We start from the raw sequence: 20553 nt of genomic DNA on the forward strand, positions 1-20553 counted from the left end.
GAAGTGAAATTGGACAGTATCTCAGAATTTAAATTGTGCATATTTTTTGACTTTTTGACACCAGGTACCAAGATGCTAGTTTCTTCATCTCTTTCTCAACAATTAAAAAAATACATTTGCCATTCTGATACATGAAAAATGGTATTTCATCATAATTTTTATTCACTTTTTTTTGCTTTGCTTGTGTGCCAGTAAGTCTGAGCATTCTAAAAATGTATTGATTCACTATTTATATTATTTCTTTCATAGATTGTAGAGTTCTAGATATACTTAACCAGTGTACTATGTCTCAAATCTATTTCCTTCCTTTAGATTCCATTATCCCCATCCTATTTTAGACTTGTCTCTTACCTCCAGTTCTTGTACTTTTTTTTTTTTTTTTTGTTCATGCCTTTGTTTCTGCTTTTTCCTTGCTTTGGATATCCGTCCTCCCATCTTTGCCTTTCAAATATCTACCTCCCCTTTGAACATACTTGGTACAACACATGGGATGATGGGATGATAACCACCAAATGGATTGTATCTATCTTACAGTAATAATTACATCCTTCCTTGTTTTGTTTATCATCTTTAAAGGTGTCTTAAACCTGCCACTTAGATTTAAAGCTTCCTGAAGGCAGGAGCCCTGTCCTCCTCCCCTTTTAAGTTGCCTTGTGTATAAGAGGTTCCTAACAAATATCTCTTTAATTGTATTCAAGGTCAGGTTCAGCCTTTCCTACTAGTAGAAGTTTTTCATTATATCGTGCTTTAGAATCATCATCCACAAATATTTGTCAAGCATCTGTCAGGGACATGGAGTATAGCAGCAAGTAATGAAGAGCTGTAGAGCAGAATAAGATATGGTTCCTGCAAGACCTATGATCTCTTACTAACCAGTAGGGTTAGTTCCATAATCTTTAAATGAAATCATCACATTCTTTTATAGGTTGAGAGCCAAATATCCATAGCAAACACCATAGACACTGGATAACATTGGGTATATTTGATGACTGTTTAAATAGTAAGTGCTACAGGACTTCAGAGAAAGGAATAAGTACTTTTGTACTGGGCTGGTAGAGGGCCTCCTTAGAAGTTTTGGGCCATGAAGCAAGGATAGACTTCAGATCAGCATGGAAGAATGGAGAGGGACTACTGAGTGGGCAGAAGAATAATTGAAGGTGTTGAGAAATAGGCTGCCATAGAATACTCTTCTGTGGGTCAGACTGTTTCTAGGCACCTTTTCTAATCTTGGCATTTCTAATAATATTGCTAAAGAGATGAATGAGTGTCTTGTGCCATACCTATTTTCTTAGTGTTCTGGAACTTTTACCAACTCCTACTTCTTAGGGTTCTTGGAGTGAAGAGAAGGGGAAGTTGGTAGAGGGAGCAGGGAAGGTCATCCATGGACCCCTCTTTGAGTGTCAAGTTTTATTACTGTTGAAGAGTTTTATGTGTGTGCTAAGTAAAGATATTCTGAGCATAGGACATTACCAATTATTGCATCCTTTTGTTTGTTATCACAGACTAGATGAGGCAATACATGCCATTGCCAATGGAACCTTGAACCAACCACCGACAAAATTGGATAGATCTTCTGAAGAGCCTTTAGGACTTCTGGTGAATCCCAACCTGTACCAGTCCCCTCCCCAGGTTAGTGGACCTTTGCTCTAACTGATGATGAGAAAAGTTTGGGCCCAGATATTTCTCCTTTCAAATGTGCCTGTTTCATAGGCTGTAGATACCAGTCTGCTCTCTCAGTACTCCTACCCAGCTTATACTCTGACCCAATGTTTCCAGTTTTTTTGCAGCACTTGTGACAAGTTATCATTTGAGTATTTCCCAAGAGAAGGTTTTGTTAAGTACTATAGAGATTTTAAACAATAATCCCATGGTCCTCTTGTTAATGTTCTTTCTCTGTCTTTTATAGAATGTGGGTAGTCCCATAGTGTGGTGTTTTAAATTAATACATTAATTCACTTACTCATTGTTGTCATTCATTTTTCCATCAAGTACATTGAGCATCTAATATGTATAATCACAGAAGTAAGTGATCAACCAGACACTGCTTCTATCCTCAAAGAACACATAGACTAGTAGAGGAAAAGATTACATAGGCGGCTCTAATATTAATAGAAATATAAATAAAGTACAGTGGAAACCCAAAGGAGGGAAAGACAGTTGAGAGGAATAAAAGAGGCTTTTTATAGGGAAGCTGGCATTCCTTAAAAGCAGATATCCAAGAAAATGGTGTTTGGGGATGGTGGGGAAAAAAATTCCAATCAGAATTAGCTATAGGAATAAGGCATGGGATACACACACACACAAACACGTATATACATATATGCAGTTAAACAGTGCAAGGGAGGGTTGGGAGCACTGGCCCTCTGCATAGTCGAAAATCTGTGTATTAATTATAGCTGGCCCTCTGTAAAGCAGTTCCACATCCACAGTAGGTTCCACATCTACAGATTCAACCAACTGCAGATCATGTAGTTCTGTAGTATTTACTATTGAAAAAAATCCACCTATAAGTGGACCCACACAGTTCAAACCCGTGTTGTTCAAGGATCAACTACACAGGGAATAGTGAATTTAGACTACCAAGATAGTACTCATAAAAAGGATTATCGCGATTTCCCTGGTGGTGCAGTGGTTAAGACTCCACGCTCCCAATGCAGGGGGCCCAGGTTCGATCCCTACTCAGGGAACTAGATCCCACATGGATGCTGCAACTAAGAGTGTGCATGCCACAACTAAGAAGACAACGTGCCGCAACTAAGGAGCCAGCGAGCCGCAACTAAGGAGCCCTCGAGCTACAACTAAAGAGCCCGCCTGCTGCAACTGAGTCCCGGAGCAACCAAATAAATAAATAACCTTTGCATTCTCTCTCCCTCTCCAAACATGGCGGCCTCAGCAAAAAAGAAGAATAAGAAGGGGAAGACTGTCTCTGTAACAGACTTCCTGGCTGAGGATAGAGGGACTGGTGGAGGAAGCACCTATGTCCCCAAACCAGTCAGCTGGGCTTATGAAACAGATGACCTAGAAGGAGATGTTTCAACCACTTGGCATAGTAATGATGATGACGTGTATAGGGCACCTCCAATTGACCGTTCCATTCTGCCCACTGCTCCACAGGCTGCTTGGGAACCCAATATCGACCAGAGCCGTCTTCCCAAATCACCACCCTACACTGCTTTTCTAGGGAACCTGCCCTATGATGTGACAGAAGACTCCATTAAGAAATTCTTTAGAGGATTAAATATCAGTGCAGTGCGTTTACCACGTGAACCCAGCAATCCTGAGAGGTTGAAAGGTTTTGTTTATGCTGAGTTTGAGGACCTGGATTCCTTGCTCAGTGCCCTGAGCCTCAGTGAAGAGTCTCTAGGTAACAGGAGAATTCGAGTGGACGTTGCTGATCAAGCACAGGATAAAGACAGGGATGATCGTTTTTTTGGCTGAGATAGAAATCCGGATTCTGACAGAACAGATACAGACTGGAGGGCCCGTCCTGCTACAGCTTTGATGACTACCCACCTAGAAGAGGTGATGATAACTTTGGAGACAAGTATCGAGATCGTTATGATTCAGACCGATATCGTGATGGGTATCGGGACAGTTATCATGATGGCCCACCCCGGGACATGGATCGATACGGGGGCCGAGATCGCTGTGATGACCAAGGCAACAGAGACTATGATAGAGGCTACGATTCCAGGATAGGCAGTGGCAGAAGAGCATTTGGTAGTGGGTACCTTAGGGATGACAACTACAGAGGAGGCGGGGACTGCTGTGAAGACAGATATGACAGATGAGATGACTGGTCATGGAGCTCCAGAGATGAATACTCTCGGGGTGATTATAGGCGTGATGATAGAGCTCCCCCCCAAAGACCCAAACTGAACCTAAAGCCTCGGAGTACTCCTAAGGAAAATGATTCCGCTGCTAGCACGTCCCAGTCCAGTCGAGCAGCCTCTGTCTTTGGAGGTGCAAAGCCTGTTGACACAGCTGCTAGAAAACGAGAAGTAGAAGAGCGGCTACAGAAGGAACAGGAGAAACCGCAGCATCAGCTGGATGAGCCAAAACTAGAACGACAGCCTCGGGAGAGACACCCAAGCTGGCGAAGTGAAGAAACTCAGGAACGGGAACGGTCGAGGACAGGAAGTGAGTCATCACAGACGGGGACCTCAGCCACATCTGGCAGAAATGCATGAAGGAGACTGAGAAGTCTCTAGAAAATGAAACACCCAATAAAGAGGAAGACTGTCAGTCTCCAACTTCTAAGCCTCCCAAATCTGAACAGCCTCTAAAGGTAATGCCAGCCCCTCCACCAAAGGAGAATGCTTGGGTGAAGCGAAGTTCTAACCCTCCTACTCGATCTCAGAGCTCAGACACAGAGCAGCAGTCCCCTACAAGTGGTGGAGGGAAAGTAGTTCCAGCTCAACCATCTGAGGAAGGACCAGTAAGGAAAGATGAAAATAAAGTAGATGGGGTGAGTGCCCCAAAAGGCCAAAGTGGAAATTCCAGCCGTTGTCCAGGAGATGGAGGGAACAAAGACCACTGGAAGGAGTCAGATAGGAAAGATGGCAAAAAGGATCAAGACTCCAGATCTGCACTTGAGCCAAAGAAAGCTGAAGAAAATCCAGCCTATAAGTTCAGTTCTGCAAGCAGGTATGCTGCTCTTGCCATTGACGGTGAAGATGAAAATGAGGGAGAAGATTACACCAAATAGACCTCTGCATTCTGTGCTTTCTCCTAGTCTCTCACCACCCTGGAACATACGAGAGCAAATCAAACCTCCATCCAGACAAGACAAAATAAAACTCATCGTCTCCTGGAGACCTTTCTTAACTTTTTTTTTTTTTTAAAAAGAAACAAAATGAAATTCTTTTGCATGCTGCTGCAGCCTTTAAAGTATTGAACTAACTGGAGAATCACCAATGTAGCCAGAGAGACGTACAGCTTTTAATGCCGTGCGTTTAAAGTTGTGGTGCATTTTTATGACACGTGCAGTTGCCTGTGTGACTAGTGGCTAGGGGCCTCCGTTTAGCAAAATGGCAGTGATAGTGATGCAGTGTCTGGAATCTGGTTGGGCAGCAGGCAGGTATAAGGAAGAGTGTGAGGTTTCTACCTCTAATTCTTATTATCCAGTGTGGCATACATGAATTCTCAAACATTATCTGAATAAATTCTCCATCCTCGGCAAGGTAGGTTTAGTCTCTGATGTTGTTTTAGTCTCCAGGAGGCTGCCAGCCCCTCCTCTCATTTAATTCTGAGTTACTGGGGCCAGCCTATGGGGGAGTTCCTTCATTTGTACCCCCCAGGGGGGTAGGTGGGAGTGAGTCTACAGACCACTGAAGAATAGGACTGTTTGGTGACCTAAATGAATGGGGAAATCGTGGTTTGAAAAGTAGCTTGGGGATTTGATGCATTATTTTGCACCAGTAATAGGGAAAATGGTATGACCTCCAGTGAACACATAATCGTTTACCTCCTGGAGCAGGAAGCACTTAGGGGTTGTGGGAATTCCCAGGTCTTTTATGTGTCCTGGTTTCACCCTTTCTTAAACACTATCCCTTCTGGAAGTTCAAATATATCCATATTCTGTTGAAATCTTGAAGCTTTAAAAATTTAGACTCTTGTCATCGTCTTATGTTCCTCATGCTACTCTTTCCTGTTACCTTCCCACAGGCAGCTTCTACTTAAGTCACATACTTGACCTCCTAAGCATTCTCTAGAGCCCCTGGGAGCTGTTCAATGAGGAATCATCATTGCTTTTTCTCAAGCAAATCTTGGCTCCTTCATGTTTTGGCACTCACTCCTTCCCTCCAGCCATTCATGCTCCTGCTGCTTTGACCCCTTTTACACCTCAGAAAACTTTAGTATTACCAGTCTTAGGTGGTGAGCGAGGTTGGTTAAATTGGGAACCTTTCTTACAACCTTGATTGGGGTTTGGGGGGCTTTTTAAAAAACAAAAGTTTCCTTATCTCCAAGTGAAATCCCACACCAATGTTTGGATTTATAATGTGGCCTACACCAATGTGTGGTGTTTTTGGTTCTGTTTTTTTTTAGCATCCCTTGAGAGAATAAATGATAATGGAGAAGAACAATTTCACAAGGTCCTGGCTTCTCTTGCAACACAGTATCTTTACTTGCCTGCTTTTATGTGCACCTTGGTACTGTCAGCTCAACAGATGGTGTCCTTACGGGCAATATTGGTACCTGCAGAGAAAAGACATCTTGGTCTCTTCTCGCATCAGTCCTAGGTTAGACCCTGTCCAGCCATGCAGGGGTGTTGGTTTATGAGTGCTGCAGCAGTGAGCATAATAATCATTTACCCAGTGGACATAAAAGACATACCAAGTGAAGTAACTTTAAATAATTGGCTTGGAGTGCCTAGTAGCTAGGAAGTGGCTTTTAGAGATACCCAAGGTTGAGAGGGTATTTTTTTAAAACCATTTGCTATAGATGATGAAAAAGTAGGGTTTGCTCTCTTCATGTCTGCTCCTTCCAAATAGATGTGTCCAAAAAAGCTGTTTTTTCCCCCATTCCTCTACCCTGCCACCCTGTTAAAACAAACAGGGATTTATGACCCGCTCCTCAATACATGTAAAATTTGTACAAAAATATCTTCTACGAAAATGATTTGTAATCTATAGACTTCATACCTGGGAGAGGTCTTGAGATGTAAAATTCCATCCTTTAGGTTGTGGGTTTTTTTGTTTTCTCCAAACAAATCTGATCTTTAAAGTTCAAAATAAATTAATTAAATAAATAAATATTTTTAAAAGGGATTATCATGAGAAATGGAGTAGTTAGGTAGGTGGAGTCAGATCACTAAAGAGTTAAGTGTTTAGCTAGGAAGTTTTCACATTTTTATTTTGTAAATAAATGTGAATCATAGACTGTTCTTGAGCAGAGAGATGCAATCAGAACAGTGCTTTAAAGAGTTTAACTGGAGATACTCATTCAACACTGTATACATGCCAGGTTCTTTGCTAGGTGCTGGGAAATTAAAAGGTAAGAGCCCTTGAAGTTTTTAAGGACTTCAAATTTAGTGGGAAGATGTGTTTGAATACAAAGAATTTCAGTTCCTTAAGATAATTGCTATGATAGACACATGTCATGGATACAGCAGGAGTTTAGGAGAGAGATTATAAACTCACAGAGGAGTCACAGAAGAAATGGTTTTTGAGAGGAGACTTAAGGGATGAATAGGAATTTCCAAGCAGACAAATTTGGGGAGGGAATTCTAGGTAGGTGGTATAACATGTAGAAAGGCTCAGCAGCTTGAGAGCACTGTAGGTTGGGAGAACCACAAGTAATTAAGTACTGTTAGAAATTAAACTGCGCTAGTAAGTGTATTAGTTTCCTAGGGCAGCCATAACAAAATACCACAGCTGGTTGGCTTAAGACAACAAATTTATTCTCTCACAGTTCTCAACACTGAAATCAAGGTGTTGGCAGGGCCATGCTCCCTCCAAATGTCTATGGGAGAGCGCTTCCTTGCCTCTTTGAGGTTCTGGTGGCCCCAGGCATCCCTTGGTTTATAGCTGCGTCACTTTACTCTGCCTTTGTCTTTACATGGACTTTTTCCCTGCATGTCTTTGTCTCTGTGTGTTTTCTCCTTTTATACGGATATCAGTCACTGGATTGGGGTCCACCCTAATCCAGTATGACTTTATCTTACCTTGATTATATCTGTTTCCAAATAAGGTCAATTTCACAGGTTCTGGGAGGACAAAAATTTGGGACGGATGCTACTCAACCCAGTATAGCAGGTAACATCTTACCATGAAAGTCCTTACGTCTCATGCTAAGGAGTTTAGTTTTATTCTACAGTAGGCAAGGAAGAGTCCTTGAAGAACTTTAGCAGACAGTTGGCATGACTTCCATGCCTATGTAGAGAATGGATTAGAGGGAAGACTAAGACAGAAGCAGGGAAATTGCTAGAAAGATTATTGCAGTAGGGACTTCCCTGGTGGTCCAGTGGTTAAGAATCCACGCTTCCAGTGCAGTGGGCGCAGGTTTGATCCCTGGTCGGGGAACTAAGATCGCACATGCCACGCTACCAAAAAACAGGTTATTGCGGTAGCACAGTGGGAAGATGATGAGGGCCCAATTTAGTGTTGCAGTTAGTAAGGCGGTAGAGAGTTACTTAGAGGCTAAAAATGGAGATGAGACTAGTTAGCAGGCTCTAAAATAGTGTTTGAAAGACAGTAAGATTAAGTTAGGAAAGTAGCTGTGGAGTAGAAAAACAGGTAGTATAAACAAGAACTGTAATAGAGATAGAACAGACAATTTGGGCCTCGGGATTGTTCATACACCAACAGTTTTATGAAATCACCTATTTCCCCTGTAATGGATCAGTTCTGCCTCTGTGTTCCCGCTTAAGGACTTAAATCCCTGGGTAGTATTTACTCAAATCTGCTTTATGTTTTGGATAGTTATTTATGTGTCTGTCTTCTCGTAGGATTGTTAAGTTCCTTGAAAGCAAGAACCATATCTTTTTTGTATTTTATATGTCTCCCGACTTTATATGCTTTTCACATATACTGAGTTAAATAGTAAATGTTTGTGTGTTGTTTTTAAGCTATGACACAATGATTACAGTCATAAAATTTTATTGCAGAAAGATTCTTAGAGATTCATTTAGTCCAACTCCATCATTTTACATTTGAGAAAACTGAAACCTTTAGGGGTTAAATGATTGCTTAGAGTCTCTAGACTACCATTCTAGTATTTTTGTTTTCCCTATAAATTATTAAATAAAACATCAAAAAGTTAACACAACTAACTCTAAACCTCATCACCCTAATAGAGCCTTTTTCTTTAAAATAAATTTCAGAGCACTCAGTCTTCTTGCTCTGGAAGAAATGTTACCCTTTGTCATTCTCTGACTGAACTACTGCCAAGACTCTTTAGTCTCCTGTAATTATCTGTACCCTGTAATTTTGTGTTCTCTTCACATGATGGGAGCCTTGTTTCAGTAGTGCTTCATCCTGTCTTTTGGGGGACAAGTTGTTCATTTCAGGATAAGAGAATACTTCATGCATCCAATAGTCAGAACTGCTGCCCCCCGAAAGCATCTGTTTGGCTTTATCATGGTAACAGTATGTGACCCTGTCCCTTAAGCACATGAAGAATGTATGGACCAAAATGTTGAACCTTCATTTGGCTGATAGAATTATATAGGGAAATTGTCCAATACGGATCATTAATCATTTTAAAGTGGAAATAATTACAGGCCAATTATTTGGTCTGATGGTTGTACTGTTGCTGGAATTAGGAAGCTGTGTGTGGAGAATTCAACATTATCTAACTATCCTTTAAGATGGGACCATGTTATCATACCTGGAACTCCTACTGAATTTATACCTTCTGTACCTTTTTTGACCCTGTTTCAGACAAAGATGGGATACGTTTTTCTAAGAGAATGTTTCCAGTACGATTCATTAATGTTAGAATTCATCTCATTTTGTATACCTACCCCAGATTTTTCCCTTGTCAGACAAAATTATATGTTTGGTTTCTTTCCTGTATAGTGGATAGATCAGACGGGTGCAGCCTCACAGAAGAAGGCTTTCCATTCAGCAGGATCAGGACTAGAGTTCAGCTCATGTCGGCATCAGTTTCGAATCCAGGACCAAGAATTTCAGGAAGGCTTTGATGGTGGCTGGTGCCTCTCTATGCATCAGCCTTGGGCTTCTCTGCTTGTCAGAGGGATTAAAAGGTAAGGGCAGAAATGAGGGGGACTTCCCTGGCGGTCCAGTGGTTAAGACTCCGCACTTCTGTTGCAGGGGGCGTGGGTTCGATCCCTGACCAGGGAACTAAGATCCCACATGCCATGCGGTGCAGCCAAAAAATAAAAAATTAAATTTGAAAAAAAAAAAAAAAAGAGGTAAGGACAGAAATGAATCTTGGAAGATTTTATATAAACTTGATATAGAATTATGGACTGGAATTCATCTTCCCAATCTAGCGATGATTTATAATACTCTTCAGCACGTAGAACTTTAAGCAATGTATTCATGTTATGGACTTGTTCTTTACTGAATAGCTTAAAAAAACTGAGGTTAGAAGGACTAAGGGTCCTAGTCATAATAAAGAATAGAACATAAGTTTTTTCATCTTTGGAAGGAAGTCTATTGAGAAAACTTCTCTTGACTTTGCCTTTGTACAATAATATATCACTCAGCAACCTTAATGGTTTGATCCTATTGGAAATACAAAGTTTTTATGCCTATTTATTAGTTTTTTAAAGATACCAGCCTAACTGTGATTTTGTTTTTCTATCTGTACATCTATCTTTTAATCTGAGTAACCATATTGAGAAGCTATTTTACCACAAATTCCTTTTCTACAAAAAGTGGGGGAAGTAGTGAGGGATAAGTAGAGGTATTATAAAGTTAAGTCATTATACATGTTAGTGATGGTAATAGCTTACCATTCCATGGTTTCATATGTTTCTTCTCAATTCAACTTGTAAAAAATAGTTCTTTCCTTTTATAAATGTAAACAGAAAATTGATAAATACAGAAAAGCAGCTAGAAAAAGAAAGATCATCTATAATTCCACCACCTAGAAACAGCTACCATTAGCATTTTGGAGTATTTATTTATATTCTTTTTCCTGTGCAAATTGTTACATAATGAGGTCATAATATATATTTACGTTTATGTTTTTCTTCTTTCACTTATTATTACATGTTTGTTTTCCCTTGTTTTCTCAGTTTTATTGAGATATAATTGATATATAACATCGTCGGGGTGTACAACATAATGATTACATATATATGTATATATTGCAAAATGATCACCACAATAAATTTGGTTAACATCCATCACCTTGCATAGTTACAAATTTTTTGTTTCTTGTGATGAGAACTTTTAAGATCTGTTCTCTTAGCAACTTACAACTATACAATACATTATCGTTAACTGTACTCACCGTGCTGTACATTACATCCCCAGGATTTATTTATCTTATAATTAGAAGTTTGTACCTTTTGACTACCTTCATCCAGTCTGTTCTCCATATTTATGAGTTTGTTTTTTTCAGATTCCACATGTAAGATCATAAAGTATTTATCTTTCTCTGACTTACTTCACTTAGCATAATACTTCAAGGTTGATCCATATTGCTGCAAATGGCAAGATTTCATTGTCTTTTATGGCTGAATAATCTTCATCCATTTTCTTTATCCATCCATTCATTGATGGACATTTACATGGTCTCCATGTTTTGGCTATTGTAAATAATGCTGCAACGAATGTGGGGATGCAGATACCTCTTTTTTCCTTCTTATTTTATCTCTTAGAATTTTATATCCCTGGGAGGGTCCTAACTCATAACAATAATAATGCCTTATGTATTTATATTTAAATAGAATTTTACAGTTTTCAAAGCAGTAGCTGTATTGAAGTAGATCAGACGAGAATTATTACAGTCTTGAACACCTAAGCCGGCAAAGGTAAAGGAGCTTGCTATGAATTACAAAGCTAGTTAATGGCAGAGATGGAACTAGAGTTCAGGTTTTCAGAGTGCTTTTTCCACTCTTACTTTGTAAGCCTCAGTCATTTCTCTATTTCCTGAAAGAAAATTTATTATCAGAATTTAGGAACAATCATTTCTACTTTGGTGGTTTCCATGGTTAGTTGAGATTTGCCTCCTTCGTGAAGGTGTGTTACCATTTTTCTCCCCTCTTCAAGGTCAGGCTTTCTTTCTGTGGCTCCTAAGTGTTTCATAATCCAGGTACGTAGTGGCATTACAACAAGTGCATGTGAATCTGCTTCTGCTCCAGGGCACCTGGGCCCTCAGATGTCTCTTCCTCTCACTCAGTTCTCTGCAGTTGAGGTGTCTTCCTTTTCCTAAGTAGAAAACTAAACAGCTTGCTTTCTGCAGAGGGAATCAGAATGTTTACCTTTCTCTCGTCCTGTTTTGGATCTGTGTTATCCAGATTTTCTCACTGAAAAGAACAGGATGAACAGCACCCAGCCCACAATCACTAATCCCACAGAAAGAAAGTGGGTGGTTCTGCCATATTTGTGAGAACGTTCTCCCAGTAACCCTGTGGATCATTTGGTGGAGAGGGAGAAATATATTGATTCATTCCTCATTTATTGAGTACCCACTGTGTGCCTGGTACTCTTCCAATTCATCTATATTGGAAAACTAAGGGTATGAGAAATTCCATTTCCCCTTATAAGGCGAGTATAATAGGGTTATATCATCAAGCTACTTTATTTCATTTTGTGGGAACTAAAGGAGAAACATCTTTTTGTAATCCTTGGAAAGTAGGCAGTAATACATTCTCTTGATTGCATTTTGTTATTCTACTTAAAGATTCTTTCAGACTAGCTAATGGATTGTTTAATTATCTGCAAAAAACATAACCCTTTATAAAATACTTAGAAAATATAAATGAATGTGGTTGCAATTTAGAGTAAAGATGATAAACATTTTTATTTACTTAAATTCTATTAAATGGTAATTATGAAAGTACTATTCTTGGGGAGTTATGTGTGGGTGAGGATTTTTCTGTCAGGTTGGAGAACAATGAACAAAATCTTTCATGACTCAAAGGCAAGGATTTTCATTTTTGTGGGACAGCTTGGATGCCTTGAAAATAGAAGATTTGGACTGTGGAAGTCCCAAGGCTAGTGAAAGCTTCATTTCTGAGTTACAGAGATCAAGTAAAAAATAGGAACTGAGAGAGGTGAATTGCCTTTGTTCTGATGATAGGGAAAAGTAGAGAACAGGGTTTATACTCAAGTGAAAGGTATTGTAGGAAAAATGTTTTTTACAAAAAATACCCTTCTTGGTGAGGTATCATCTATAGATCTCTTGGTTCAACTGGATAATTTGCTGTACGTTATGAGATCTTCCAAGACACTAAAATTTAGGTTCTTTCTACTAAATTTGTATTTGTTTAAGGGTGGAGGGCAGAAGCTGGTACACCCCACATAGAGGACGACTTTGGATAGCAGCCACAGCCAAAAGACCCTCTCCTCAAGAAGTTTCAGAACTCCAGACTACATATCTTCTCCTTCGTGGGAAAGGTAACGGCCATATATTCTTCTAATTTCAGTCTTACTTTGTGGAGAGAAGTCATTGATGTTCATCTTCTTTCACCTCCTTCTTCCTGTGGCTTTTTTGTGGGTTTTTTTGGCTGAAAGGGACTTTAAACTTTGTGTTTGTTTGTTTGTTTGTTTAGTAGCAAATCATGGACAGCTGTTCAAAACATTAATTCACCAAACAGTACAAATAAAAATATCCGTTCCCAACACCAGAAATCAACCAACTAGTCTTAATTTTCTACATTTTTTTTATTATGAGAGTAAAATAACTACTATAAATTCTGGGATCTTTAGATTGGGAAGAACAACCACAAATAAGACTTTTTATTATTGGAAGTGACTCAAATAGACATCTGCTCTCAGATTTGGACAGATCAAAGTTGGTTGACTTAAGCAGTGAGTTTTGACAGTCACCCCAAACACTCAGTTTGGATCCTAAAAAACACTTCTGACCCTTGGATGTCTTGGCTTCCTTCCTCTTATTCAGCCCATACAGTAGTTTTGAAGGTAAAGTGAGAGGATAATTACAGAACCACCTTTAAAAGTTAAGAAACCAAGCTTTAGGAATCAAAAGTGTATGTTTCCTTAAAAATGCGTTTCTGTTTTGACTGGTATGACTGGGTTCTTTATTTATTTATTTATTTATTTATTTATTTTTATTTTTTAAAATTTATTTATTTATTTATTTTTGGCTGTGTTGGGTCCCCGTTTCTGTGCGAGGGCTTTCTCCAGTTGCGGCAAGCGGGGGCCACTCCTCATCGCGGTGCGCGGGCCTCTCAATATCATGGCCTCTCTTGTTGCGGAGCACAGGCTCCAGACGCGCAGGCTCATTAATTGTGGCCCACGGACCCAGTTGCTCCGCGGCATGTGGGATCCTCCCAGAGCAGGGCTCGAACCCGTGTCCCCTGCACTGGCAGGCAGACTCCCAACCACTGTGCCACCAGGGAAGCCTCTATTTTTATTTTTATTATTATTATTATTTGGGGGGGTGTGCACCTGCAGCATTCAGGATCTTAGTTCCCTGACCAGGGATCGAACCCACGCCCTCTGCAGTGGAAGTGCAGAGTCTTAACCACTGGACCGCCAGGGAAGTCCCTGGGTTCTTTAAAATTCATGTTTTGACATTCTTATGTTTCTTAACTGCATTTTTATGTTTTTCTCTTGACACCTCAAGCTTGTTTCCAGAACCCGTCACCACCAAACTCTAGTCTGATCCAGTTGGGTATAGTGGAATTGATTTGTTTCAAGTGAAGTTGTGGGGTCCTTGAACTTCAATGGTATGAGGCTTCTTTTCCTATAGTTTAGGATGTGGATAGTGGACTAAGCCAGCTACTCACTAAATGTTTTGCTAAAATACAAACAGTTGTGCCAAGTAAAAAGCCTCATTGTTTTCCTTATGTCCATAAATAGATAATAGAGAAAGCGATTTGTTCAGAATTGAAGACAGATTTGTGAGTTCCAGGATCACAAAGAAGAAATTTATGTAATCCTTCTGTTATTCTCGATTTAGATGTGGAATTTCCCAATGACTATCCATCAGGTTGTCTTCTGGGCTGTGTGGACCTAACTGACTGCTTGTCCCAGAAGCAATTTAAGAATCAGGTGAGTAAAGAGTATTTCTCTGGGACAGATGCTTTGTTTGCCACAGTAGCTGACCTGTAGGTCCTTCAACTCAGAGTATCCTGTATATAGTAAGGAGCTAGAAACTGAATTTAGACATGTGAGGAGAATCTTCTAAGGAGGGAATGTTGGGGAGAGAAAAGACCATGGGAGAAATGGAAAAAGTTTAGTGATGCTTTGGTTCCTAGTGTGTGGAGGACTGGTACATATACATTTCTGCCTAAAAAGCTATTGCCACAATCCAGCTAATAGTGTAGAGTCCTCATCCCTTAATAAAACTTCTGCTCTTGGCAAAGAAATCCTGCGTTATTCCTTGAATTATTTCAATTAGGTAGTGGGAATGGTAGAATTTGTTATTACTTACTCTGGAACGTTTGGTCCAGACCAGAGAATTCATGAAAGACAAGTATGTTTGAACTCTGATTGCCTGGACCGTGCCAGCTTTGGGTGTGTGTGTGTGTTTGTATGTACATATTGTATGTATGTATTTTTATTTATTTTGATTACTGAGGATTGAACTGATGTAACTAGAGTACATTTTTGAACAGCAGAGGGAGCTGAAGGACTTTAGCTTAATTGGAAAATTCTTGAAATTTAGAACCTTATGTTTAGTCTAGCAGGAATCCAAAGTGGGAAAGTCCATCCTTAAAGCCTAAAAAGTCTTACCTAACAGTATGGTTTTCCTGTTTTTTGAACAGTTACTTTACGCAATAGCGGTTCCATCACTGTGCTTAAGAACATATTCTTCAGCTTAATTTTCTCAGTAAATTCTTTGCTTTGCAGACTCTTCTGTGCCTTTCATTACTGCTATTAGTGTCTGCTTTTTTTTTTAAATAGGTGTATTTATTTATTTATTTATTTATTTATTTATTTATTTATTTATTTTTGGCTGCATTAGGTCTTTGTTGCTGCACGCAGGCTTTCTCTAGTTGCGGTGAGCGGGGCCTACTCTTCATTGCGGTGCGCAGGCTTCTCGTTGCACTGGCTTCTCTTGTTGCTTAGCACGGGCTCTAGACACACGGGCTTCAGTAGTTGTGGCACACGGGCTTAGTTGCTCCGCTGCATGTGGGATCTTCCCGGACCAGGGCTCGAACCCGTGTCCCCTGCATTGGCAGGCGGATTCTTAACCACTGCGCCACCAGGGAAGTCCCAGTGTCTGCTTTAAAAAAACAAAACAAAACAAAATACTGTTCCCATCCATCTCACTCCCTCTGTTCATTCCTCACAGGTTTTAGCCAGTAATTATTATCCCTCTAGTTTTCTGTCTCTATTCTTTTTTTTTTTATGCCGCGCCGTGCGGCATGCATGATCTTAGTTCCCCGACCAGGGATCTGCACTGGGAGCACAATCTTAACCACTGGACCACAAGGGAAGTCCCTCTAGTTTTCTGTCTTTCATTTTCTTGTGGATTGCCTCCTCAGCCCCTTTCTGATTACTTTATGTATAGGAGTACAGTGCTCGCGTTTTGGTGTGAATTTTGTGTTTTTTTTTAACATCTTTATTGGAGTATAATTGCTTTACAATGGTGTGTTAGTTTCTGCCGTATAACAAAGTGTGAATTTTGACTCCAACCCTTTTGTTCTGCTCTTAGTACCTGATCTAGACCTAGGCAAAAGTGTAGATACATGGAGGCCCTTTGTTTTCCACAACCTTGTGCCTGTTCTATCTATCTATGGACCTTTTGCTGATTTTTTTCAATGTCTTCTTTCCTCTCCTCCCTTTTTTTCATTCTAGAAGTAATAATTGTAAAAATTCCTTACATTGGTGTAGGCTTTACAGTTTTAGAGACTCATGAAGAGCTTAGTATCACTTGATGTATTATATTTTCTTATGAGGATATTTGCATTCTAAAAGAGAACTGAGGAGCATCTGGCAGTGTGGGCGGTGTTTTGGCCAGGGGCCTTCCCTTACTTTCTCATTTGTTTATCAAGCAGACCACGACTTGATACAAGGTCAAATGAATTCAATTTCTAGGCAGTTAACCAGTCTTCTTTCTGCCACAAATTTGTGTTGAGAAGGGTAGGGGGCTGTAATCCTAATCTATAGAGTACCACAAGGCTTATGGGAATTAGAAATATAATTAACAAAACAAATCTTTTTGGTTTCTCAAGGGTACCTCTCTTTCAGGTCAGCATGATACTCCTACCTGAGCTTATATTCTGTCTTTTATCCTGAGGATGCTGAGGGCAGCACATAGAAGTGTAGGAATCCTCCCATATGTTCCCAGATGGAGGTCTTGGCAACTCTATGAATTTCCCTGATGTGTATGACATTAGAATATCCTAAAATGCCAAAAGCCACGAGGTTTCATCATACAGGAGTCCCATATCCATTTTCCCTATGGTCAGCTTTTCTGTGGCTTTTCCCCATTGTTTCTTTTCTGTGTTTGAGAGTAGCACATGAATGTATTCAGAATTGATATTAGCCCTATTTGGGGATTATTTATTGAGTAAGGATCTTACCACATTTAAAGGTCGTAGCTTTGGTATTTGGCTGTCTTTTGGAAAATGTCTCGAGCACCTTTGGTAATCTACCTGTCTCTGAGCTAGGGTTCTGTGATGTAAGAATTGTGATTGCTTAGTCTGTTTTGCCAATGTTGTTCTCGTCTTTTCAAGAATGAGTTGAGAGTTTAGGAGTAATACCCCTAGACTAGCATTCCCCAAACTATTCCATGGCATAGGTGTTCTCTGGAAAGAAAGGGGGGTGAGGGGTTTCTGTTGACACACACATTTGGAAAATTTATTTGGATTAAACAAATTTGTTCACTGCAGAATTTCTCAGAGCCCTGAATGTGCTGGTGTGCATTTTGACTCTGATACAATTCTCTGATTTATCTGGTGGATGTAATATGCAGTGTTCTCATACCTTTCTGACCACAACAGCCCCCACCAACATATTTGCATACTGGTATCTTGTGGTATATACATAGTTAGCAAGTGCTAGCCTAAGTATGTTTGGGTTTTTTTGTCCTCATAGGTCAGTTCACTGAGGGAGAATGATCCAGGAAACAGTTAAACAGTTTCCTGACTTACGTCTTCTTTCTGCATCTTCACACTCATTCCTCGTCACCCAGCTGAATTGCATTTTCCTTTTTTTTTTTTTTTTTTAACTTTTTTGGCTGCACTGCGGGGCCTGCGGGATCTTAGTTCCCTGACCAGGGATCGAACCCGAGCCTCCTGAAGTGGTAGTGCGGAGTCCTAACCTCTGGACTACCAGGGAAGTCCCGTATTTTCTTTGAAAACCAGTGTGGATCTAGTAATTTTTATTTCAACTGAAACTAATCTCCTGTGTGACTTGGAACCATGTTTTAATTCTCCATCTTGTTCCTAACTTTTTCCTTCCCCAAAGAAACTCAGTAATTTACTTCTTGACCTTTCATTCTTGGCCTTTCTTTGATAAGTTAAAATATACTAAGCCCTCACTATTTTTTGGCATAGTGTGATCATTTAGTTTCTTAAAAAAAAAAATAACAGAAAAGGTTTTATTAGTGGTTGTTTAAAATCAAGTGCAGCACACTGTAAGTGGCTTTAAAAATATGTGCTTAAAGTGCTTTCCCCTGAGCTAAGAACTCATCTTCCTTTTATCTTCTAAAAGTAGTATGGCTGGCATGGCCGATTTGTGCCAGAAAAAAATCCTGCTAGACCATCAGTCCTCCTGAGTAATGGCAGGGGATCTACCTAAACAAGGTAGGAATGATACAGCAAAGGCTGTAGGCTCAACTCAGGAAAGAAAGGTAGATGAGAGCCATCTAGTTAAAACTTCTCCTGTACTGCCCTGGAAGAAGCCCATGCCTTGCCAGGGTTTTATCTGCCAGCAGCAGATGTAAGCTCTCAAAAACAGCAGGGAGGATGTTGACTGCAACAATGCATCAAGGCTGTGGTTTGTAACCTCAATAGTAAGGCAGTTAAAACCTTTTTTTTAACAAAGACATTTTGATTGCCAAATCCATAACCATTAGCAGCTGTGGTTTGAACAGTTCTCTAGACCTAACAAGTTGTCAAACAGAAAGTTGAGTTGGTGGCTTTTGTTTCTATGTGTCTGTATTGTGTTTGTGCTATTTATATCTCTGCCTTCAATAGAAAATCTGATTTGTCTGAAATCTCTGAGGTCATTGATTATTCTACTTCTTTTGTACTGAATCCATTCTTCTCCTGCCAGCTTACTGACCTTTTAGTCCATTTGATCTTACGGCTTTTGTAATAGCCAAGATCCTGTATTTAAGGAATTACGCTGAGGCAGTTCTACTGCTGGGTGCCTACAAATTGACATCAGCAAAAGAATTACTGTCTTCCGGTGGGGAAGAGAGTATTACTTGTTCCTTTTTATATGAGTATCCATGCGATACAGATCTTCAGGAAGATTGTTTATATCACTTTATGTGTGGAAATCATCGGTTTCTATCACCAAAGGATTGTCTGAGAGATGAGAAATTAGAGAATGAAGGAAATAATAGTCAGTATTCAAACCAGGCATTGGCGTTGAAAAATGCAGAGTCCCCAAATTCTCTTTTAAATTATGTGAAAACGTCCTCTCTGTTTTACTAAGAAAACCTGCCAATTCATAGACCTAAAATGTATGATTCCTAAGGGATTGTGAGGGCTGCATCTGAGACCCAGCAAAGGGGGGAACTGTGTGTCTGCAACAGCTAGCCCAACCCTAAGCAGTTCTTTAACATCATAGCTCATTTGAGGGAGACAGGGGATGTATTTTCAGAATTCCCACGAAGACTGGAATATTTACTTGAGTTTCTAGGTCAGAACAGACTGTCTTTAGAGTTGTTTGCAACCTGGGTGTCAAGTGCCCACTTGATGAGTTGAGGACAGCCATGCTCATTTTTAAATAATCCGGGAAGCATTATGCTTTCTGTTTCTTTTTTTAAAATTTTTTAAAAAATGTATTTATCTATTTATATGGCTGCATTGGGTCTTTGTCGCTGCATGCGGGCTTTCTCTAGTTGCGGCGAGCGGGGGCTACTCTTCGTTGCGGTGCGCAGGCTTCTCATTGCGGTGGCTTGAGAAGGCTCTCATTGTGCCACCAGGGAAGTCCCATGCTTTCTGTTTCTTATCCTGAAGAGAAGAAGGGAATATTAACACTCTTGTGCATTTATGTAAATTCTTTAATGTTTAGCTTTACATCTGAAAATGAACTTATAATTCTTAAGATTTTCTTAATTATTTATAGATCAGTAAACACTTGAGTGCCTACCATAAATCAGACATTGTTTTAGACCTAAGAGAAATAAAAAGGTGAATCAGCCATGGGTTCTGTCCTCAGAATGTTTGAAAGACCACTAGGTAGATAAGATATGTATACAACCAAATTTGTAAACAACCAAATACAAAATAAAAAGCAAAGATAACTGTCTTAAGAGAAGTAAGGACTGCCTCTGAGGAATTTAAAGGAGGGAAAGGTTGCTTCCAGGTGGGAGGAAGACTTCAAAATGTGGCTTTTTTTTTTGTTTTCCCTACGGGGACTCAGTATTTCTTCAGGATAGATTCTGAGAAGTGGAACTTAAGGGTCTAAGATACATACATTTAAACTTTGATACAAACTGGTAAGTTACCATTCTTAAAGAGGGATCTAATTTAAAATTCCACCGATGGTGTGAGTCTTTCCTATACCAATACCCTGACCAAAACTGGTTATTAATAATCAATTTAGGGCTTCCCTGGTGACGCAGTGGTTAAGAATCCACCCGCCAATGCAGGGGACACAGGTTCGAGCCCTGCTCCGGGAAGATCCCACATGCCGCGGAGCAACTAAGCCCGTGTGCCACAACTACTGAGCCTGCGCTCTAGAGCCCGCGAGCCACAACTGCTGAGCCTGAGTGCCACAACTACTGAAGCCCGCGTGCCTAGAGCCTGTGCTCTGCAACAGG

The 20553-nt window shown here is 40.0% G+C and overlaps 1 protein-coding gene and 1 pseudogene across 7 annotated transcripts in view; both read left to right on the forward strand.

Annotated features, from left to right (window-relative positions):
- The window catches only part of TRIP4 (thyroid hormone receptor interactor 4), a 67516-nt gene that overhangs the window by 22334 nt on the left and 24629 nt on the right, over window positions 1-20553 (forward strand). For 5 of the 6 annotated variants that reach the window (XR_014258825.1, XM_082446710.1, XM_082446709.1 and 2 more), the window contains exons 8-11: window positions 1503-1629; window positions 9522-9709; window positions 12913-13037; window positions 14566-14657. Coding sequence is in view for 5 of the 6 variants with exons in the window: in XM_082446710.1 (XP_082302836.1) it covers window positions 1503-1629; window positions 9522-9709; window positions 12913-13037; window positions 14566-14657 (532 nt within the window). In the remaining variant the exon portion in view is untranslated. Of the gene's footprint in view, window positions 1-1502; window positions 1630-9521; window positions 9710-12912; window positions 13038-14229; window positions 14544-14565; window positions 14658-20553 lie in introns of those variants that run through there. The other variant, XM_082446712.1, reaches the window with a different exon arrangement.
- Window positions 2841-4839, forward strand: LOC309652607 (eukaryotic translation initiation factor 4B pseudogene; annotated as a pseudogene). The gene has a single exon. The product of its transcript is annotated as a eukaryotic translation initiation factor 4B pseudogene (transcript).

The sequence above is a fragment of the Balaenoptera physalus genome (assembly GCF_965194825.1).
Source record: "Balaenoptera physalus genome assembly, chromosome: 2".
NCBI lineage: Eukaryota > Metazoa > Chordata > Mammalia > Artiodactyla > Balaenopteridae > Balaenoptera > Balaenoptera physalus.